Below are 16,722 nucleotides of genomic sequence, written 5' to 3' on the forward strand. Positions count from 1 at the left end.
GTAGTTCAAGGAAGTGAAGTAATTACACACGATGATTTTTTGAATAGATTGCGGAAAAATGAGGCTGAAAAACAAAAAAAAGAAGAAGAAAAAAGAGAACGAAAATCTAAATCAGAGGCGAAGAAAAATATAAAATCTAAACAGAAATTACCTATGCCTACGACTATAAAAAAATGTCAGAAGAAAATACCGAAAAAGATACCGAAATATTCATCGGACGAAAGCAGTGAAAGTGATAATATAATACTTAGCAGCGACTCTGATACAAGCGAAAACTGGGGAACATATTGTCATAAGATAATCCAACAAGTTGAAGAAGAAAGTAATATAAGTGATCATACATCCACTGAACTAGGACTTACATCTATACAATGTCATAAAATACAGCCAGATAAGGACCATATCACTAATGATGAATATGAACCAGATTCCAGTCAAAGGCATCCACAAGTTGGTGACTGGATTATTGTAAAATTCGCAACAAAGAAAACCGTGAAACACTTTATCGGAAATGTAATCTCATTGAATCATGGCCATCCTCAGGTTAAGTATTTGAGAAAAATTAAAAATAGTAAGATTGTATCCTTTCATTACCCTGACGTTGAGGACGTATCTGAACTCATACATGACATTGACATTGTTAAGTTTCTTGAAAACCCCCTAATAACACGAAGAGGACACGTAGTTTTCAAAGAAAAATTTGAAGGATTCAATATTCAGTAGAGTATAGAAAATGTATTGTTGATTTTTCTGATCAGTAAGACTGAATTACATAGTATTATGTAATGACAATTGTATTTAAAAGTTAAAATACTCAGTATTAGATACCATATTTTTATGTGATTATTTGTTGAATACTGTGGTTGAATAATATGACACTACTTAAGTACGAAGATTTTTGTTCTGTTAATTTGTCTTAAGAAATTTTATGTCGATTAATCTTGTTATTTAATTGTTTAAGCATGAAAACTTGTATACGCTATCTAAGTATAAGTACATTTTCTAGAGTAGGTTAGCTTAAGTCATTAGTTACCGAATGATCTGATATTTCTGGTCAAATATACAAGACTGAACTTTGTTATAATATGTCACATAGTGACTGATTTTAAGTTGGAGTATGGAGAGATGTCGATTACTGTTAATTAGTATGATTAAGCTAATTATATAAAGTTTCAGTATATCCTTAAGTTTATTCTAATAATCTTATCTGATATTGCTGGTCAAATTTTGCAAGACTGAATTTCTTTATAATATGTCACATAGTGACTGACTGGAAGTTAGAATATAACGTTGGTGTGTGGACAGATGTTGATTACTGTTAATTAGTGTGATTAAGCTAATTATGTTAAATTTCATTATAACAAAAGTTTACTTTTCTAAAGAATATTTTTGCTGTAATAAGCATCTTTTCGACTAATATTTTACAATTATGAAGGTAACAACGCCTAAATCTAACTTGATAACACAATCAAGTTAGATTTAGGCGTTGTTAAGTCAAAACATGCCATTTTTTATTTACTGGATAATAAGTTCAGAATAGTTTTCCTTTGGCAGGATTTTTGTATAGATTTTTGTTCCCAGTACCGAAAATTTGATTTTGAAAATTAAGAACAACGCATTTATAAAAAGTTGGCTCTTATTTTAATTTTTTATAATAAAAATTGTATAATGTAATGCAGATTTTTTTATTTACAATTCTTACCACTATTAAAATCTCATAGGTTTCTACTACCTACAAGTAAGTACATGCAAATAGGTGGTCCGAGAGGGGGCAAGTTTTATGAGTAAAATGTTGACAACATCTGGATTTAGCACGAGGCAAATGCGTCTATAAAAAACTAGGCGCATTTCCCCCCGACCTTACCAAATCTTCTCTGAATGCATCAAGTATTCTCTTTGTCTTATTAAATTATCACCTATAGCATAGAAAATTGGTTTGTAAAAAGCTACCTTGTTTTCATCCCGATAAACCTACTAATTCAGTATTTACTTAATAAAGACGCATTTGACCCAAACGGGGTAAATGCGTAAGAAAAACCTCTTTCAAAAACACTCAATATGCCACCTTTTTAAAACTCTGGTGAAAAAAACATTGATATAAATTTATACATAAGAAGTCATTTAATAGGCTTGATGTTCAAAAACAACGATAATGCCATGAATTCGCCTACATTATGGCGTTAACTTCAAGTGATCGGGAAATATGACGCAATTACCCCGGTTGACCTTATATTGTTTCCGTATATGTGGCTCTAAGGATTGCAATAAACCTTCAAAAGTGGATACGCTCATTCGAAAAAAATTGTAAAACCTCTTTTCGTCTAAAACTAACTCTTGATATTCTTTAAAGAAAAAAAGTCCGTCACTATTCCTCAAGGCTATAAATGGACTGATCCAGTGTTTTCGTATGATTCTACGTCGATTTCTTCGGTGGCGAAGTAATAAGAGCAGCAGCACACGTCTTTCCCGATCCATTGTTATTACAGACTGTCGTACGTAGCGATGGACAACCCCTCATTATGCTACCGCTGCGGCGCCGCCGCGGCTCCGTAGATCGTTGCGACGCCGCTCTGCCCGTGTGGTCGCCAGCGCGGCGAAATGGCTTGCGGTGCGGCGCCGCGCCGCCCGTGTGGTTTGAGCCTAAGGCCTCGGTCTCGAATTTTGCGGGCAGCGGGGCGGCGGCGGCGGCGGCGCGGGAGCGGCAGGATCTTGCGTATCGTCAAATGGACCGGGTCTCGAAAACAGAGGCGCGGGAGCGGCGCGGGGGCGGGCAACGAGCGGTGCACTCCAGTCGAGCGGTGACCGTCCCGTGTTGCGCGTCTGCATTGTAGTATAGTGTTGTACTTTTTTTTGTGACGTTTCAAAATGTCCTCGGACGTGCAAGAGCAAATTATTTCGGCAATCTTTGAGAGGAGACCCATATGGAACAGCAAAGATGTGAACCATAAAAATAGAAGAATAATTAATCAATTATGGGAAGAAATAAAAAACGAACTGAATATTGAAGGTAGGTGAATATAAAAATTATTTATTATGTTATATACAATGTTTATTATGGTTTACAAATTAATTAGTAGCTAATGGGATTATTTACAAAATATTCTTTGAATTTTTCACGTATATATTGTGCTTGATAAGACGTCCGGGCGTTGGTTTGTAATCGTGTTTGTAATGTTTGTTGATTCGTATTGACAGTAATATAGGCAATGTCATTATCACCGTCCTTATCTCGGATAATGTTATGCAACAAACAGCAAGTTTTGATGAGTAATCTTGCATGACATTTGTTTGTCTCTATGGGCGATCTGAAAATATGCCACTTGGATCTTAAAATTCCGAAAGCACACTCAATAGTCTTTCGAGCCCGCGATAATCGCTTATTAAATAACTCACTTTGTGCATTAAGTACGCTTTGTGGATAAGGTCGCATCAAATATGTTTTGAGTGGATATCCTTCATCTCCAATAAAAACCATTGGTAGAACGATATCTGATGTGGGTAGATATTGTGGACCTGGTATATTGTAGTTATTACTTTGAAGTAAACGGTTCAAATTAGAGTAATGGAATGTCCCTGCATCACTTTGTTTCCCTCTTCCTCCAACTTCTATACAAACGAATCTTTTGTCAGCATCCGCGACCGCTTGCAAGTGCATCGAAAAGAAATGTTTATAATTATAATGCGATGATCCAGCGAACTTAGGATTTTTTATTCGACAGTGCTTGCCATCAATAGCACCAACGCAATTAGGAAATTGCCATTTTTCATAGTATTTTTCCGCTATATTTTTCAATAATTCTTCTGTCGGTTTTGGCATATGTAAATGTACCAAATTTTTCCATATAGCTTTACAAGTGCCATAAACTATGTTGGCTACCGTTGTTTTTCCCATTCTGAATGACAATGACAGTCTTTTGAAAGGCTGCCCACTCGCCAAAAACCTGAAAATTAAAGCATGTATATGTTAAAGTTATGTATGTAATAAATAGTCTGTTCGTTCTTTGTTTCAGTGACCGATTTAAAGAAGAAATGGAAAAATTTAAAAGATCACTATAGAAAGGAATTAAAAAAAAATCCTGCCCCTAGATCAGGAGATGCCGGAAATGTTAATCAACCCTCAAATTGGCAATATTTTTCTCAATTGAGGTTTTTGCAAGATGAAGTTGTACCAAATGTTACTGAGGGTAATTTAAGCAGACCTGAAGTAAGTAATCAGATAAGTAATGATTCGTTTGAGACAGAAGACATATCTGGAGAAAACTCTCAAGAAGATACAACCGGTCATAATGAAGAATCTTCTATTTATCCACAACAACCTTCTACATCCTCACAAGAGGCTCCTGTTTCTTCTCAAGAAGCTTCTACATCATTGCAAGAAATTTCTACGCCTCCAAGAGAAGCTTCTGCGTCACAACGATCAAGAAAAAAGAGAACAGCGAATGACATAAGAACTGAATTTTTAGAATTGGAAAGGAAAAGGATAAGACTGCTGGAAAATGATTTATCAAATCAAAGTAGAAACGAGGCTTCTAGAAATGAGAATAAGTCTGATGACTACTACTTTTTTATGAGTTTACTTCCACAAATGGAAAAATTCACGCCCTTTCAAAAGTTTAGAGTAAGACAAAAAATTAATCAAGCTCTTCTAGATGAGTTAAGTGTAAATGAAAGCACGTACCCTTCTAATGAATCATATATGTATGGGTATAGTACTCAACAATAGAGGTATATCAATCTTATAATGAAAATACTGTCAATAAATAACAAAACTGTGATTTAAATAGTTAACTAATCGTCGTACAGATGAGAACTTTAATTTTAGAGAGAAGATTTAGTTTTAAGATTAGCGTGGAATTATTATACTGACCACTAAGTATATCGACCTTGTAATAAAAATACTGTAAATGAGTGAGAAAACTGTGATTGTAGAAATAATTAATCGTAGTACAAACGAAAACTGTGATTTTAAAAATAAATGACAAACTGTTATGTTACTTATTTCATACGAAACGTTTTTATATTATATTTTTCGTCAAAGATAAATAATTAAGGCTGATTAGTGTGTAGTAGGTATTTAATTAAAATTATTGTATCTGGGAACTTAATACCGATGCCAAACTATTTACTAAATTAGTAGGTACAACACTTCCTTTTTGAAACTATCAATAAATACAATTACAAATTACAATTTCGTTGTTTTACTTACCCAAGCGTTATGTATAATTTTTCTGCTGGAGATATACCTCTAAAACTTTTTGGATTAATTCCAGACTGTAAATCACTCTTGATAGTTTCTAGAATATAGTCAAAAGTTTCTACACTCATTCTGGTGTAGTCGTAGAATTTATCGGGATTTTGTCTCTGTTCTTCATAATTTCGATAAAACTCGCCATTTATTTTCCTTGCCTTATAGTAGGGATCCACTTCTTCTTTTGCCCACAATAAATCGAGCGTTAGGAATACATTTGAATCAAAAAGATGTTGTCGCCGATTTTCAGACATTTCGTTTGCGAATGTCGACAACACAACCACGAACACATCACTACACCGCTACAGTACCGCGCGATCTGCCCGCTGGTTTCGAGAACAGGTATGCGTTGCCCGCCCCTCTCCCGCGCCGCCGCCGCCGCCACCCCGCTGCCCGCAAAATTCGAGACCGAGGCCTAAGACTACGAATCCGACTGACCAAACTTTATTACGGTGCTGACTGAGACTGAATTTAGGGCCCTTTCAATTTATGCGTTTCTTGTCGGCCCGCTGCGGTGCCGAAGCGGTACGTTAGTCGTACAACGTACGGACGATCCTTTTTTTCATACAAATCGCGCGGTGCGGCAACAGTGCGGCGCCAGTACCGAGAACGCTCGACAACAGGACGGCAACGTCGCAAGCATCACGTGTTCATTCTAGTGTTGAATAGTGCGGTGAATAGACGTCAGAGCTCTTTATATCAAATGTTTATTTGCATTTTTGCTAAAAATGGATAATATAAACGTGGAAGATTTTATAAATGAGATTGAAATACGTCCTGCTATCTGGAACTCCAAAAGTGACAAACACAGCAATCGCACTGAAACAAAAAATGCTTGGGAAGGCATCTGTGAGAAATTTGTGGAAGATTTTAAAAATAAAACTACTGGTGAAAAGAACTCTGCAGGTAATTATTTATTCAGTCAAATTTTGTAATTTTGCCATGATAATTGTCCTTCGTTAACAAAGTATTCTGCAAATTTATCGCGAATTGATGTTGCTGACAAATTATGTTCATTTTGATCCTCCTGATCTATTTGATTGGCTTGAATTAAGAGATTACTATTAGTAATTTCTTCACAATCACGTTGTAAGAAATTATGTAAAACACAGATGGCTTGAACAATATCCGTCGCTAACGATATTTCTACATTTATTGGTCGATGTAATATTCGCCACTTATTAGTCATCATTCCGAACGTACACTCTATGTATCTTCGAGCACGTGACAAGCGGTAATTAAAAACTTTTTGTTGGTGATTCAAAAAATTTCCACTATAGGGGCGTTGTATAAAATTACTGATACCGAATGCTTCATCACCGATAAAAACAAACGGTAGTGGTGAACCATTTTCTGTTATTGCCATAGGACTTGGTATATGTAGACTGTTTTCTTGCAATTTCTCGAAGAAATCACTGTTTCTAAATATTTGTGAATCAGAAGACTTTCCATATGAACCGACATCAATGAAAATGAATTTGTAATTTGAATCACAAATGGCCAACAATACAATAGAAAAAAAGTTTTTATAATTGTAATAAAGCGAACCGCTTTTAGGGGGCTTAATTATTCTTATATGTTTCCCATCTATGGCGCCCAAACAATTAGGGAAATTTGCCTTGGTTGCAAAACCGTGTGCAATTCTTAACCAATCCTCCTTTTTCAGTTCGGGTAAACAAATTTCTCGTAGGGTTTTGTAAATCTGTTGACACGTATCTTTAAGGGTGCGTCCACATCTGGCGAATGTGCCGCGAATGTGCAGCTCGCGAGCCGTTTGCGAGCTGCGCGCGTACAATTTTGTTCGAGCGCCGCTCCTGCGCCGCCCGCGCGCAGTTCACGCGCAACCTAAGCGCCGTACGCGATCAGCGCGCGGGCGGCGCGCTAGCGGCTCGCGTCTTCCTTCCACCCGCGTCTCAATCCCCGCACCCCTTACCCGCTCAGTTCGTTTCTGATTATTGGAGGTTAAGTACGTGTTGTCATGGAGTGGACGGAGGAGAACTGTTTACGCTTAATTGAAACATATAAAAGATTTCCAGTTTTGTGGGATCCTAAAGATCAATATTACTATAGAAAAAATGTAAAAAATGATGCGTGGAAAGAAATTGGTGCTATAATGGGAAGCGATTATGAACAATGCCGTAGCAAACTGTTAAGTCTTTTATCTTCTTTTAGAAGAGAGAAAGGAAAAAGTCAAAAAAGTAAAGGGACAGGGAAAGGCGAGTAAAAAACTATTTGTTACTTTTTATGTTTTATTTTATTAGTTAAATTGACTATGTAACTAATATTATTCTATATTTTTAGGTGCATCCGAGACTTACAAAAGTAGATGGTTTGCCTATGACGCTTTTTCCTTTTTAGCTGATCGGGATAAACCAAGGAAACGTATAAATACTGTAAGTAATTAAATCAACAATATTTATCTTGAAATGCAATACGGCCTTCATTTACGCAATAAGAAGCAATCTCATCTCTTATTTCGTTTATTTCTCTTGAATATCTTATTTGTGATGTTTGAATATTTGAAAGAGATGTCAAATTAGGTACGGATTGATTTATATACATATTGGAATTAGTTGTATAACTATCGGTGGCGTTCTGTTTCAAATAATTATGCAAGTGAATAATACTCATAACGACTACTTCAGCAACTTCTGGTTTTAATATCATAGGTTTTCTAAGTACCCTAAAAATGGATGATGCAATGCCAAAGGCACTCTCAACAATTCTGCGAGCTCTGCTTAATCTATAGTTAAAAATGCGTTCCGGAGTGCCTTTACTGTGGTTACCGGAGTATGGTTTCATCACATGTTTATCTAGAGCAAAAGCGCTGTCAGCAACAAAGAAGTAGGGTATCGCTTTAGTCCTGTAAGGTAATGCTTTTTCTTGTGGTAAATTTAAGGAGCCATTTTGCATCATCTTGTAGAACTCTGTATCTTTGAATATCCCTCCATCAGATATACGCCCCTGGCAACCAACATCAGCAAACATAAATTTATAATCTGAGTCTACCAGTGCAAACAGAACAATACTAAAAGTAGATTTGTAATTATGATATTCAGTTCCACTTTTCGGAGGTGCCTGTATGACTATATGTTTACCGTCTATTGCGCCAATGCAATGGGGCAAATGCCATTTATCTTCGAATCCTTTACTCACTTCTAGCCATATTTCTGGTCTCCTTGGCACCTGAAAAATAATAATATAAATATAAAAACATTATTACAGGAACAGGCAGATATAGAACAAGATAAAGTGGATGAGCGACAGGTACAAGATGATGGAATAAATACTGACACTGAAAGCGACCTGTCTTTTATTGAACCTCCGCCGTCCAAAAAGAAAAAATCGACGGATGATAAAATCGTAACTGAAGCCCTACAATGTTTAAAGACTGCTACAGAAAAATTGAGCGATAATTCCAAATTGTCACAAGAAGTACATTCATTTATAAATTTTATTGGAGCCAAAATGGAATCTTATTCACGTTCAACAAAAAATATGGTTCAACAGGCAATATTTGATGTCATAATGAAAGCTGATTCTGGGTACTATGATTATCAACCAAATATGCAAGTGTCAACGCAAGGTTATACAACTTATTCTCAAAGTGCTTCTACGTCCAGACCGCACAGTCAGGAAAGTAATTATTCGGCAGAAGATACGAATGACAGCTACAGTGATTTGTTTCAATAATAACTACTTTCTTTTTGTAAACTTATATGTTGCTTATAAAAAAGGCTATGTGATTATTTAATAAAGATAATTAGAAAAATACTCACACGTACGTTTTCCTTTAAACACTTGATAATCGCCAAACACACTTCAGGAATAATAATACTTATACTTTGCTTAGAAATTCTAAAAAGGTACTGCAAGCTTGTGTAGGAATCTCCAGTGGCCAAGAATCGTAATGTCAAACTTAATTTATTTTCAACTGAAATTGGTAGCCTAAAATGCGTTTCCTTTTTAGCAATCTTGAAACTAAGCATGTGTAGTAGATTTTCATATAATTCTGGTGACAATTTTAAAAAATTTGCATAGTGGCCGCTTAATTGATGGCTTTTTAACTCCGCTACTATATTCTGTTTTCTTTTAAAAATAGGATTTTGCCACCAACGCCGTTGTCTCTTTTTTTTCCTTTTTATCAGTAATATAATAGCTAATGATGCAGCAATTATATTAAAAGCACTAGTGTCGTCCGACATCTTCGAAAGTACTGAGCCAGTAAATGGAACTGTAAGCGCGAGGATTGAGTACGCGCAGATCGCGCGCCGCGCGCACGCCTTATACGAGCCTTGTATGAGTTGCGCTAAGGCGGCGCAACGAACCATTGCAGTGACTGCATGCGTGCAGCGCGAGTGCAGTTCGCGTACCGTTCGTGAGTTGCACATTCGCGGCACATTCGCCAGATGTGGACGCACCCTTACAATTCCAGAAATAGTTGAAATTCCATGTTGATAAGAATGATGCAATTCAGTCATACTGCAACCAGCGGCTAAGTATCTGTAACAATAATATTTATTTTTATTTTAGCAATGGTACTTCAAAAAAAATGGAGGCACATAAGGGATTCATTCTCAAGAGAGTTGAAAAAACAACGAGAGTCAAAAAGTGGATCTGCAGCAAAAAGACATCGACAATATGTTTATTTTGATCGACTGCAATTTTTGTCGGAACTATATGAAACAAAACCAGATGAAAAAAATAAACAGACTGGCGATGGTGCTACTGCGTCGACACCGAAAACTACAACTAAAAGTTCATCTGCTAACGACACAAATGAAACTAACACGCTTTTAAAAATACTCGCAGAAAGATTACAAAACAAAAAAGATGCAAGGGTGCGTCCACATCTGGCGAATGTGCCGCGAATGTGCAGCTCGCGAGCCGTTTGCGAGCTGCGCGCGTACAATTTTGTTCGAGCGCCGCTCCTGCGCCGCCCGCGCGCAGTTCACGCGCAACCTAAGCGCCGTACGCGATCAGCGCGCGGGCGGCGCGCTAGCGGCTCGCGTCTTCCTTCCACCCGCGTCTCAATCCCCGCACCCCTTACCCGCTCAGTTCGTTTCTGATTATTGGAGGTTAAGTACGTGTTGTCATGGAGTGGACGGAGGAGAACTGTTTACGCTTAATTGAAACATATAAAAGATTTCCAGTTTTGTGGGATCCTAAAGATCAATATTACTATAGAAAAAATGTAAAAAATGATGCGTGGAAAGAAATTGGTGCTATAATGGGAAGCGATTATGAACAATGCCGTAGCAAACTGTTAAGTCTTTTATCTTCTTTTAGAAGAGAGAAAGGAAAAAGTCAAAAAAGTAAAGGGACAGGGAAAGGCGAGTAAAAAACTATTTGTTACTTTTTATGTTTTATTTTATTAGTTAAATTGACTATGTAACTAATATTATTCTATATTTTTAGGTGCATCCGAGACTTACAAAAGTAGATGGTTTGCCTATGACGCTTTTTCCTTTTTAGCTGATCGGGATAAACCAAGGAAACGTATAAATACTGTAAGTAATTAAATCAACAATATTTATCTTGAAATGCAATACGGCCTTCATTTACGCAATAAGAAGCAATCTCATCTCTTATTTCGTTTATTTCTCTTGAATATCTTATTTGTGATGTTTGAATATTTGAAAGAGATGTCAAATTAGGTACGGATTGATTTATATACATATTGGAATTAGTTGTATAACTATCGGTGGCGTTCTGTTTCAAATAATTATGCAAGTGAATAATACTCATAACGACTACTTCAGCAACTTCTGGTTTTAATATCATAGGTTTTCTAAGTACCCTAAAAATGGATGATGCAATGCCAAAGGCACTCTCAACAATTCTGCGAGCTCTGCTTAATCTATAGTTAAAAATGCGTTCCGGAGTGCCTTTACTGTGGTTACCGGAGTATGGTTTCATCACATGTTTATCTAGAGCAAAAGCGCTGTCAGCAACAAAGAAGTAGGGTATCGCTTTAGTCCTGTAAGGTAATGCTTTTTCTTGTGGTAAATTTAAGGAGCCATTTTGCATCATCTTGTAGAACTCTGTATCTTTGAATATCCCTCCATCAGATATACGCCCCTGGCAACCAACATCAGCAAACATAAATTTATAATCTGAGTCTACCAGTGCAAACAGAACAATACTAAAAGTAGATTTGTAATTATGATATTCAGTTCCACTTTTCGGAGGTGCCTGTATGACTATATGTTTACCGTCTATTGCGCCAATGCAATGGGGCAAATGCCATTTATCTTCGAATCCTTTACTCACTTCTAGCCATATTTCTGGTCTCCTTGGCACCTGAAAAATAATAATATAAATATAAAAACATTATTACAGGAACAGGCAGATATAGAACAAGATAAAGTGGATGAGCGACAGGTACAAGATGATGGAATAAATACTGACACTGAAAGCGACCTGTCTTTTATTAAACCTCCGCCGTCCAAAAAGAAAAAATCGACGGATGATAAAATCGTAACTGAAGCCCTACAATGTTTAAAGACTGCTACAGAAAAATTGAGCGATAATTCCAAATTGTCACAAGAAGTACATTCATTTATAAATTTTATTGGAGCCAAAATGGAATCTTATTCACGTTCAACAAAAAATATGGTTCAACAGGCAATATTTGATGTCATAATGAAAGCTGATTCTGGGTACTATGATTATCAACCAAATATGCAAGTGTCAACGCAAGGTTATACAACTTATTCTCAAAGTGCTTCTACGTCCAGACCGCACAGTCAGGAAAGTAATTATTCGGCAGAAGATACGAATGACAGCTACAGTGATTTGTTTCAATAATAACTACTTTCTTTTTGTAAACTTATATGTTGCTTATAAAAAAGGCTATGTGATTATTTAATAAAGATAATTAGAAAAATACTCACACGTACGTTTTCCTTTAAACACTTGATAATCGCCAAACACACTTCAGGAATAATAATACTTATACTTTGCTTAGAAATTCTAAAAAGGTACTGCAAGCTTGTGTAGGAATCTCCAGTGGCCAAGAATCGTAATGTCAAACTTAATTTATTTTCAACTGAAATTGGTAGCCTAAAATGCGTTTCCTTTTTAGCAATCTTGAAACTAAGCATGTGTAGTAGATTTTCATATAATTCTGGTGACAATTTTAAAAAATTTGCATAGTGGCCGCTTAATTGATGGCTTTTTAACTCCGCTACTATATTCTGTTTTCTTTTAAAAATAGGATTTTGCCACCAACGCCGTTGTCTCTTTTTTTTCCTTTTTATCAGTAATATAATAGCTAATGATGCAGCAATTATATTAAAAGCACTAGTGTCGTCCGACATCTTCGAAAGTACTGAGCCAGTAAATGGAACTGTAAGCGCGAGGATTGAGTACGCGCAGATCGCGCGCCGCGCGCACGCCTTATACGAGCCTTGCATGAGTTGCGCTAAGGCGGCGCAACGAACCATTGCAGTGACTGCATGCGTGCAGCGCGAGTGCAGTTCGCGTACCGTTCGTGAGTTGCACATTCGCGGCACATTCGCCAGATGTGGACGCACCCCAAGAGAAGATGTATCCGAAGATGGGGATAGATATTTTTTATTGTCTTTGTTAAACGATTTTAAAAGGATCCCAGAAAGCCGTAAAATGGATGCTAAATATGACATAATTGGAATTATCCGAAAATACGCGATGCCACAATCGTATACACGAGATTATTACAACTTAGATTCGGAATCGTATGAACAGCGCGGCTATTTTACGAATCAATCTTCAGAATCCCAGGCACTAACAAATAATCAGCTTCCGTCCACATCAGATGAACTTGCAGCAATCTCACCCGTATCTAATTTAAGTGGAGATTCTGATGCTTCCATATATAGTGATCTTTTTACAGATTTTTGTAGTAATAAACAATAAATCAAATACAATTTGTTTACTTTACTTACCTCAATGTTATTACCAATCTTTCTTCAGCTGATATAGTATGCTTGAAAACAGATTCTTGCCGCTGAATTTTACTTTTAACTAATTCAAGTAGTTCGTAGAAACACTCTCTAGACATTCTTAGATAATTAAAAAAATTGCTTGGATCTTGTTTTAACCTAGGGTAAAGATTATGGAAATAACCCGAATTAAATGTTAACGAGAACATCGGTGTTGCTCTTTTACGGGGGCGTCGTTTTTCTTTCTCTTTGATGATTTTCAACAAGAGCACTAACAGTAATGTCTCTTCGTCAGAGTCCATGGCTTGACTGATGTCACATCACTGAGATAAAAACGCACGGGCGTCAAATACGCTTTTAATTTAGTCGTTTGTTGCCGGACTGCTACCGTACTGCAGCGGCTCGACAGCGAGATATAACCTGCGGCACGGTAAGCGTGCGGCAGCGGTCCGACAAGAAACGCATAAATTGAAAGCGCCCTTAGAGCGCATACAGACGAACGGCATGGTGTCGACGGCAGGGTACCACCGCAGCCGTCGACGTGTCGGCGGCAGCAGTCAATACGTCGACGGCTGCCGCCGATAGGCGGCAACAGCTGCCGTTGACAGGCGACGTTTGCAGTATTAGAATGCCGCGTACTAGTAGTCGTGGTATAGGAGCCAGTTGCAAAATGGATTCCGAGGAAGAAACACTGTTATTGCTTTTAGGGTTGTAGGGGTGTACACACTCAGGCATTTGCGCCAAATCAGCATTCCTGTAGCCGATAGCTAAGTAGAGCCAGTCGTCCCGTGTCGGCCTACCGACCAACACAACACACATAACCTGTACTTCTATACTCTGTGTAATTTGTGTTATGTGAACTTTATCTTTCGTTTTCTCTATGTACTGTATGTGCTAATTATAATTTCGGTACCAATATAAGCGAAGCTTTCGTGAACTGCATTGAGTTGTTTTACTGGAACACTAAATCCTTCTAAACATTACCTGGGAAGTGATTACCTTAGAGACAGTGAAGTTAATCATTCGATATAGACATAATAGTAACAGACTAACAGTGGTGACACCCGTGTGCAGTAAAGTGACTTTCAGTGCAAGTAACGTTTGGCGGGGCGACTCAATTTCAAGCGTCGGTAGGTTGACTCACACTCGGTACCCTTCAGTTCACTCTCTGCGGACAGTGAAAAGTAACGAAGATGTCGGAGGAAGATAAACCGGAGGTTGTATTGATTTCTGTAGCGGCGCGCATTCCCGAATTTTGGACGGACCAGCCGGCGTTGTGGTTTATACATTTCGAAGCGGCAGTGGCTCCTCAAAAGGCCAACGATAACGCAAAGTACCAATTACTCATTGCTAAACTGAGCAAACAAGTTATACAGCAAGTAGCAGCGTTCTTGGAGACACCACCTGAGGACAAGAAATATGATGCTTTGAAAAAACATCTACTAGACATCTATGAAGAATCAGAGACTAAACGCATTCAAAAACTCATGGGCGAGATGCAGCTCGGCGATCAGAAACCCTCACAACTTCTCAGGCGTATGAAAAGCTTAGCAGGAACGCGCGTATCGTCACAGACGCTGCTAGTTTTATGGCAGAATCATCTCCCGACGGCATTGCGAACGGTGTTAGCAGCCACCACCTTGGAAGATGCTGACAAACTCGCAGAGGTAGCAGACAAAGTGATGGAGACGACCCGACCAATAGAAGTGGCAGCCGTCACACAGGAGCAGCAGTCAAATCACCTATCTGAGGCCATAGCAAAGCTTACTTTAGAAGTCGCAGAGCTACGACGAGGGAAGTTTAACACGCGCAGTCGCAGTAGGTCGAATCAGCGGTACAGAGGACGCGGTTATGGCCAAAGAAGAGATCAATCTGGTACGAGAAAAGAGAACTACCTATGTTTCTTCCACTACCGGTTCGGGAAGAAAGCGAAGAAATGTAGAGACCCCTGCGCATGGAAGTCGGAAAACTAGCAACCGTACAGTCGGCGACGGGAAGCTGTATCGGGGGAACAAACCGTCGGTTGTGTATCACGGATAAAAATAGTAAGCTAAGTTTTTTAATAGATACAGGTGCCAATGTGTCAGTATTGCCCCCCACGGCTAATAAACGCAGTTTCATGCACGATTCAAACGATTATGTTTTATTTGCAGCCAACGGGACTCAAATAAAAACCTATGGTACTCGCACATTGACCCTAGATCTTAACATAAGGCGCGAATTACGTTGGACGTTTATTATAGCTGACGTTAAACAACCAATTATAGGAGCAGACTTTTTAAGCCACTATAAACTGATAGTTGATTTAAATAATAGGCGTTTAATCGACACGCTAACAACTCTTAATGTTATTGCCAGTGTTCAAAGTTGTATTAACGCATCTGTCACGACTTTATCCGAAAATCATCCGTATCACGATTTACTTAAACTTTTTCCAGACATAACGAAACCCATGTCTTTTAAAGAACCTCCACAGCATTCAGAGAAGCACTACATCGAGACAACCGGACCACCGGTTCACGCTAGAGCAAGACCGTTACCGCCAGATCGTTTGCAGAAGGTAAAAGAAGAATTTAAGTTAATGGTAGAATTAGGTATTTGCAGGCCATCCAAGAGCGCGTGGGCAAGCCCACTGCATATCGTCCCGAAAAAGAATGGAGACATCCGGCCATGTGGTGACTATCGGCAGCTAAACGCCATCACCAAACCGGACAGATATCCCATTCCGCGCCTGCACGATTTCACCTACGTCCTGGCAGGTAAAACAATTTTTTCACGTATCGACGTAAATCGATCTTATCATTTTATACCCATTAATGACGACGACATCGAGAAAACAGCAATAATTACCCCATTCGGACTTTTCGAATTTACGAGAATGACCTTCGGACTACGAAATGCAGCGCAATCCTTCCAAAGGTTCATGCATCATACAGTCTTACAAGGGTTGGATTTTGTATTCAGTTTTATCGATGACGTCATCATAGCAAGTACAAGTGAGGCAGAACATAGGGAACATCTTCGACTATTATTTGAGCGTTTAAACAAGTTTGGATTAACAATTAATCAGTCTAAATGTTGTTTTGGAGTATCGGAACTAGAGTTTGTTGGTTTTCACGTTTCGGCACAAGGAATTCGACCTCTACAAGACAAGGTACAAGCCATATCAGATTTTCCTAAACCTACTAAGGTTAACCAATTACGACGTTTTTTAGGCATGATAAATTTCTATAGAAAACATATTCCACATGCGGTTCAAAGTCAAGCTATTTTATCTCAATATTTACATAACGCTAAAAAGAACGACAAATCTCCCATCAACTGGACGCCGGATGCTGACGCAGCGTTTCAAGAATGTAAGTTACAGTTACAGAATGCGGTCACGTTGTCACACCCGAGCAGCGACGCTACGCTAGCACTGTTTACAGATGCATCGGACACATGTACCGGAGGGGTTCTACAGCAACTGGACAAAGGTGCGTGGAGACCCCTGGGCTATTTTTCTAAACGTCTATCAGATACTCAAAAGCGTTACAGCACTTACGATAG

General features: G+C 38.3%; 7 protein-coding genes across 7 annotated transcripts; 5 read left to right on the plus strand and 2 right to left on the minus strand.

The window, feature by feature from the left end:
* Positions 1 to 2,645: 2,645 nt before the first annotated feature.
* On the plus strand, positions 2,646 to 5,462 carry LOC132903901 (transcription factor Adf-1-like). The gene is made up of 2 exons (XM_060953380.1): positions 2,646 to 3,007; positions 4,011 to 5,462. Exons 1-2 carry the CDS (start codon positions 2,866 to 2,868, stop codon positions 4,721 to 4,723), a joined length of 855 nt encoding a protein of 284 aa, XP_060809363.1. The 5' UTR covers positions 2,646 to 2,865; the 3' UTR covers positions 4,724 to 5,462.
* LOC132903894 (uncharacterized) lies at positions 2,996 to 5,502 on the minus strand. The gene is made up of 2 exons (XM_060953373.1): positions 5,207 to 5,502; positions 2,996 to 3,941 (listed from the first exon to the last, which is right to left on the minus strand). Exons 1-2 carry the CDS (start codon positions 5,500 to 5,502, stop codon positions 3,071 to 3,073), a joined length of 1,167 nt encoding a protein of 388 aa, XP_060809356.1. The 3' UTR covers positions 2,996 to 3,070.
* Positions 5,503 to 5,805: 303 nt separating this feature from the next.
* On the plus strand, positions 5,806 to 13,758 carry LOC132903823 (uncharacterized). The gene is made up of 6 exons (XM_060953083.1): positions 5,806 to 6,154; positions 9,782 to 10,089; positions 11,591 to 11,728; positions 11,876 to 12,005; positions 12,552 to 12,966; positions 13,572 to 13,758. Exons 1-6 carry the CDS (start codon positions 5,977 to 5,979, stop codon positions 13,756 to 13,758), a joined length of 1,356 nt encoding a protein of 451 aa, XP_060809066.1. The 5' UTR covers positions 5,806 to 5,976.
* LOC106135832 (uncharacterized) lies at positions 7,011 to 9,035 on the plus strand. The gene is made up of 3 exons (XM_060953382.1): positions 7,011 to 7,464; positions 7,550 to 7,641; positions 8,474 to 9,035. Exons 1-3 carry the CDS (start codon positions 7,227 to 7,229, stop codon positions 8,939 to 8,941), a joined length of 798 nt encoding a protein of 265 aa, XP_060809365.1. The 5' UTR covers positions 7,011 to 7,226; the 3' UTR covers positions 8,942 to 9,035.
* Positions 7,429 to 9,788, minus strand: LOC106134815 (uncharacterized). Its single transcript, XM_060953364.1, has 2 exons — positions 9,028 to 9,788; positions 7,429 to 8,434 (listed from the first exon to the last, which is right to left on the minus strand). The coding sequence occupies exons 1-2, from the start codon at positions 9,727 to 9,729 to the stop codon at positions 7,655 to 7,657; spliced, it is 1,482 nt and encodes a 493-aa protein (XP_060809347.1). The 5' UTR covers positions 9,730 to 9,788; the 3' UTR covers positions 7,429 to 7,654.
* On the plus strand, positions 10,102 to 12,654 carry LOC106134817 (uncharacterized). Its single transcript, XM_013334959.2, has 3 exons — positions 10,102 to 10,581; positions 10,667 to 10,758; positions 11,591 to 12,654. The coding sequence occupies exons 1-3, from the start codon at positions 10,344 to 10,346 to the stop codon at positions 12,056 to 12,058; spliced, it is 798 nt and encodes a 265-aa protein (XP_013190413.2). The 5' UTR covers positions 10,102 to 10,343; the 3' UTR covers positions 12,059 to 12,654.
* A 608-nt stretch (positions 13,759 to 14,366) lies between the features above and the next one.
* LOC132903824 (uncharacterized) lies at positions 14,367 to 15,115 on the plus strand. The gene is made up of 2 exons (XM_060953084.1): positions 14,367 to 14,991; positions 15,099 to 15,115. The coding sequence occupies exons 1-2, from the start codon at positions 14,367 to 14,369 to the stop codon at positions 15,113 to 15,115; spliced, it is 642 nt and encodes a 213-aa protein (XP_060809067.1).
* The last annotated feature ends 1,607 nt before the right edge of the window (positions 15,116 to 16,722 follow it).

The sequence above is a fragment of the Amyelois transitella genome, chromosome 31 (genome assembly GCF_032362555.1).
Source record: "Amyelois transitella isolate CPQ chromosome 31, ilAmyTran1.1, whole genome shotgun sequence".
NCBI lineage: Eukaryota > Metazoa > Arthropoda > Insecta > Lepidoptera > Pyralidae > Amyelois > Amyelois transitella.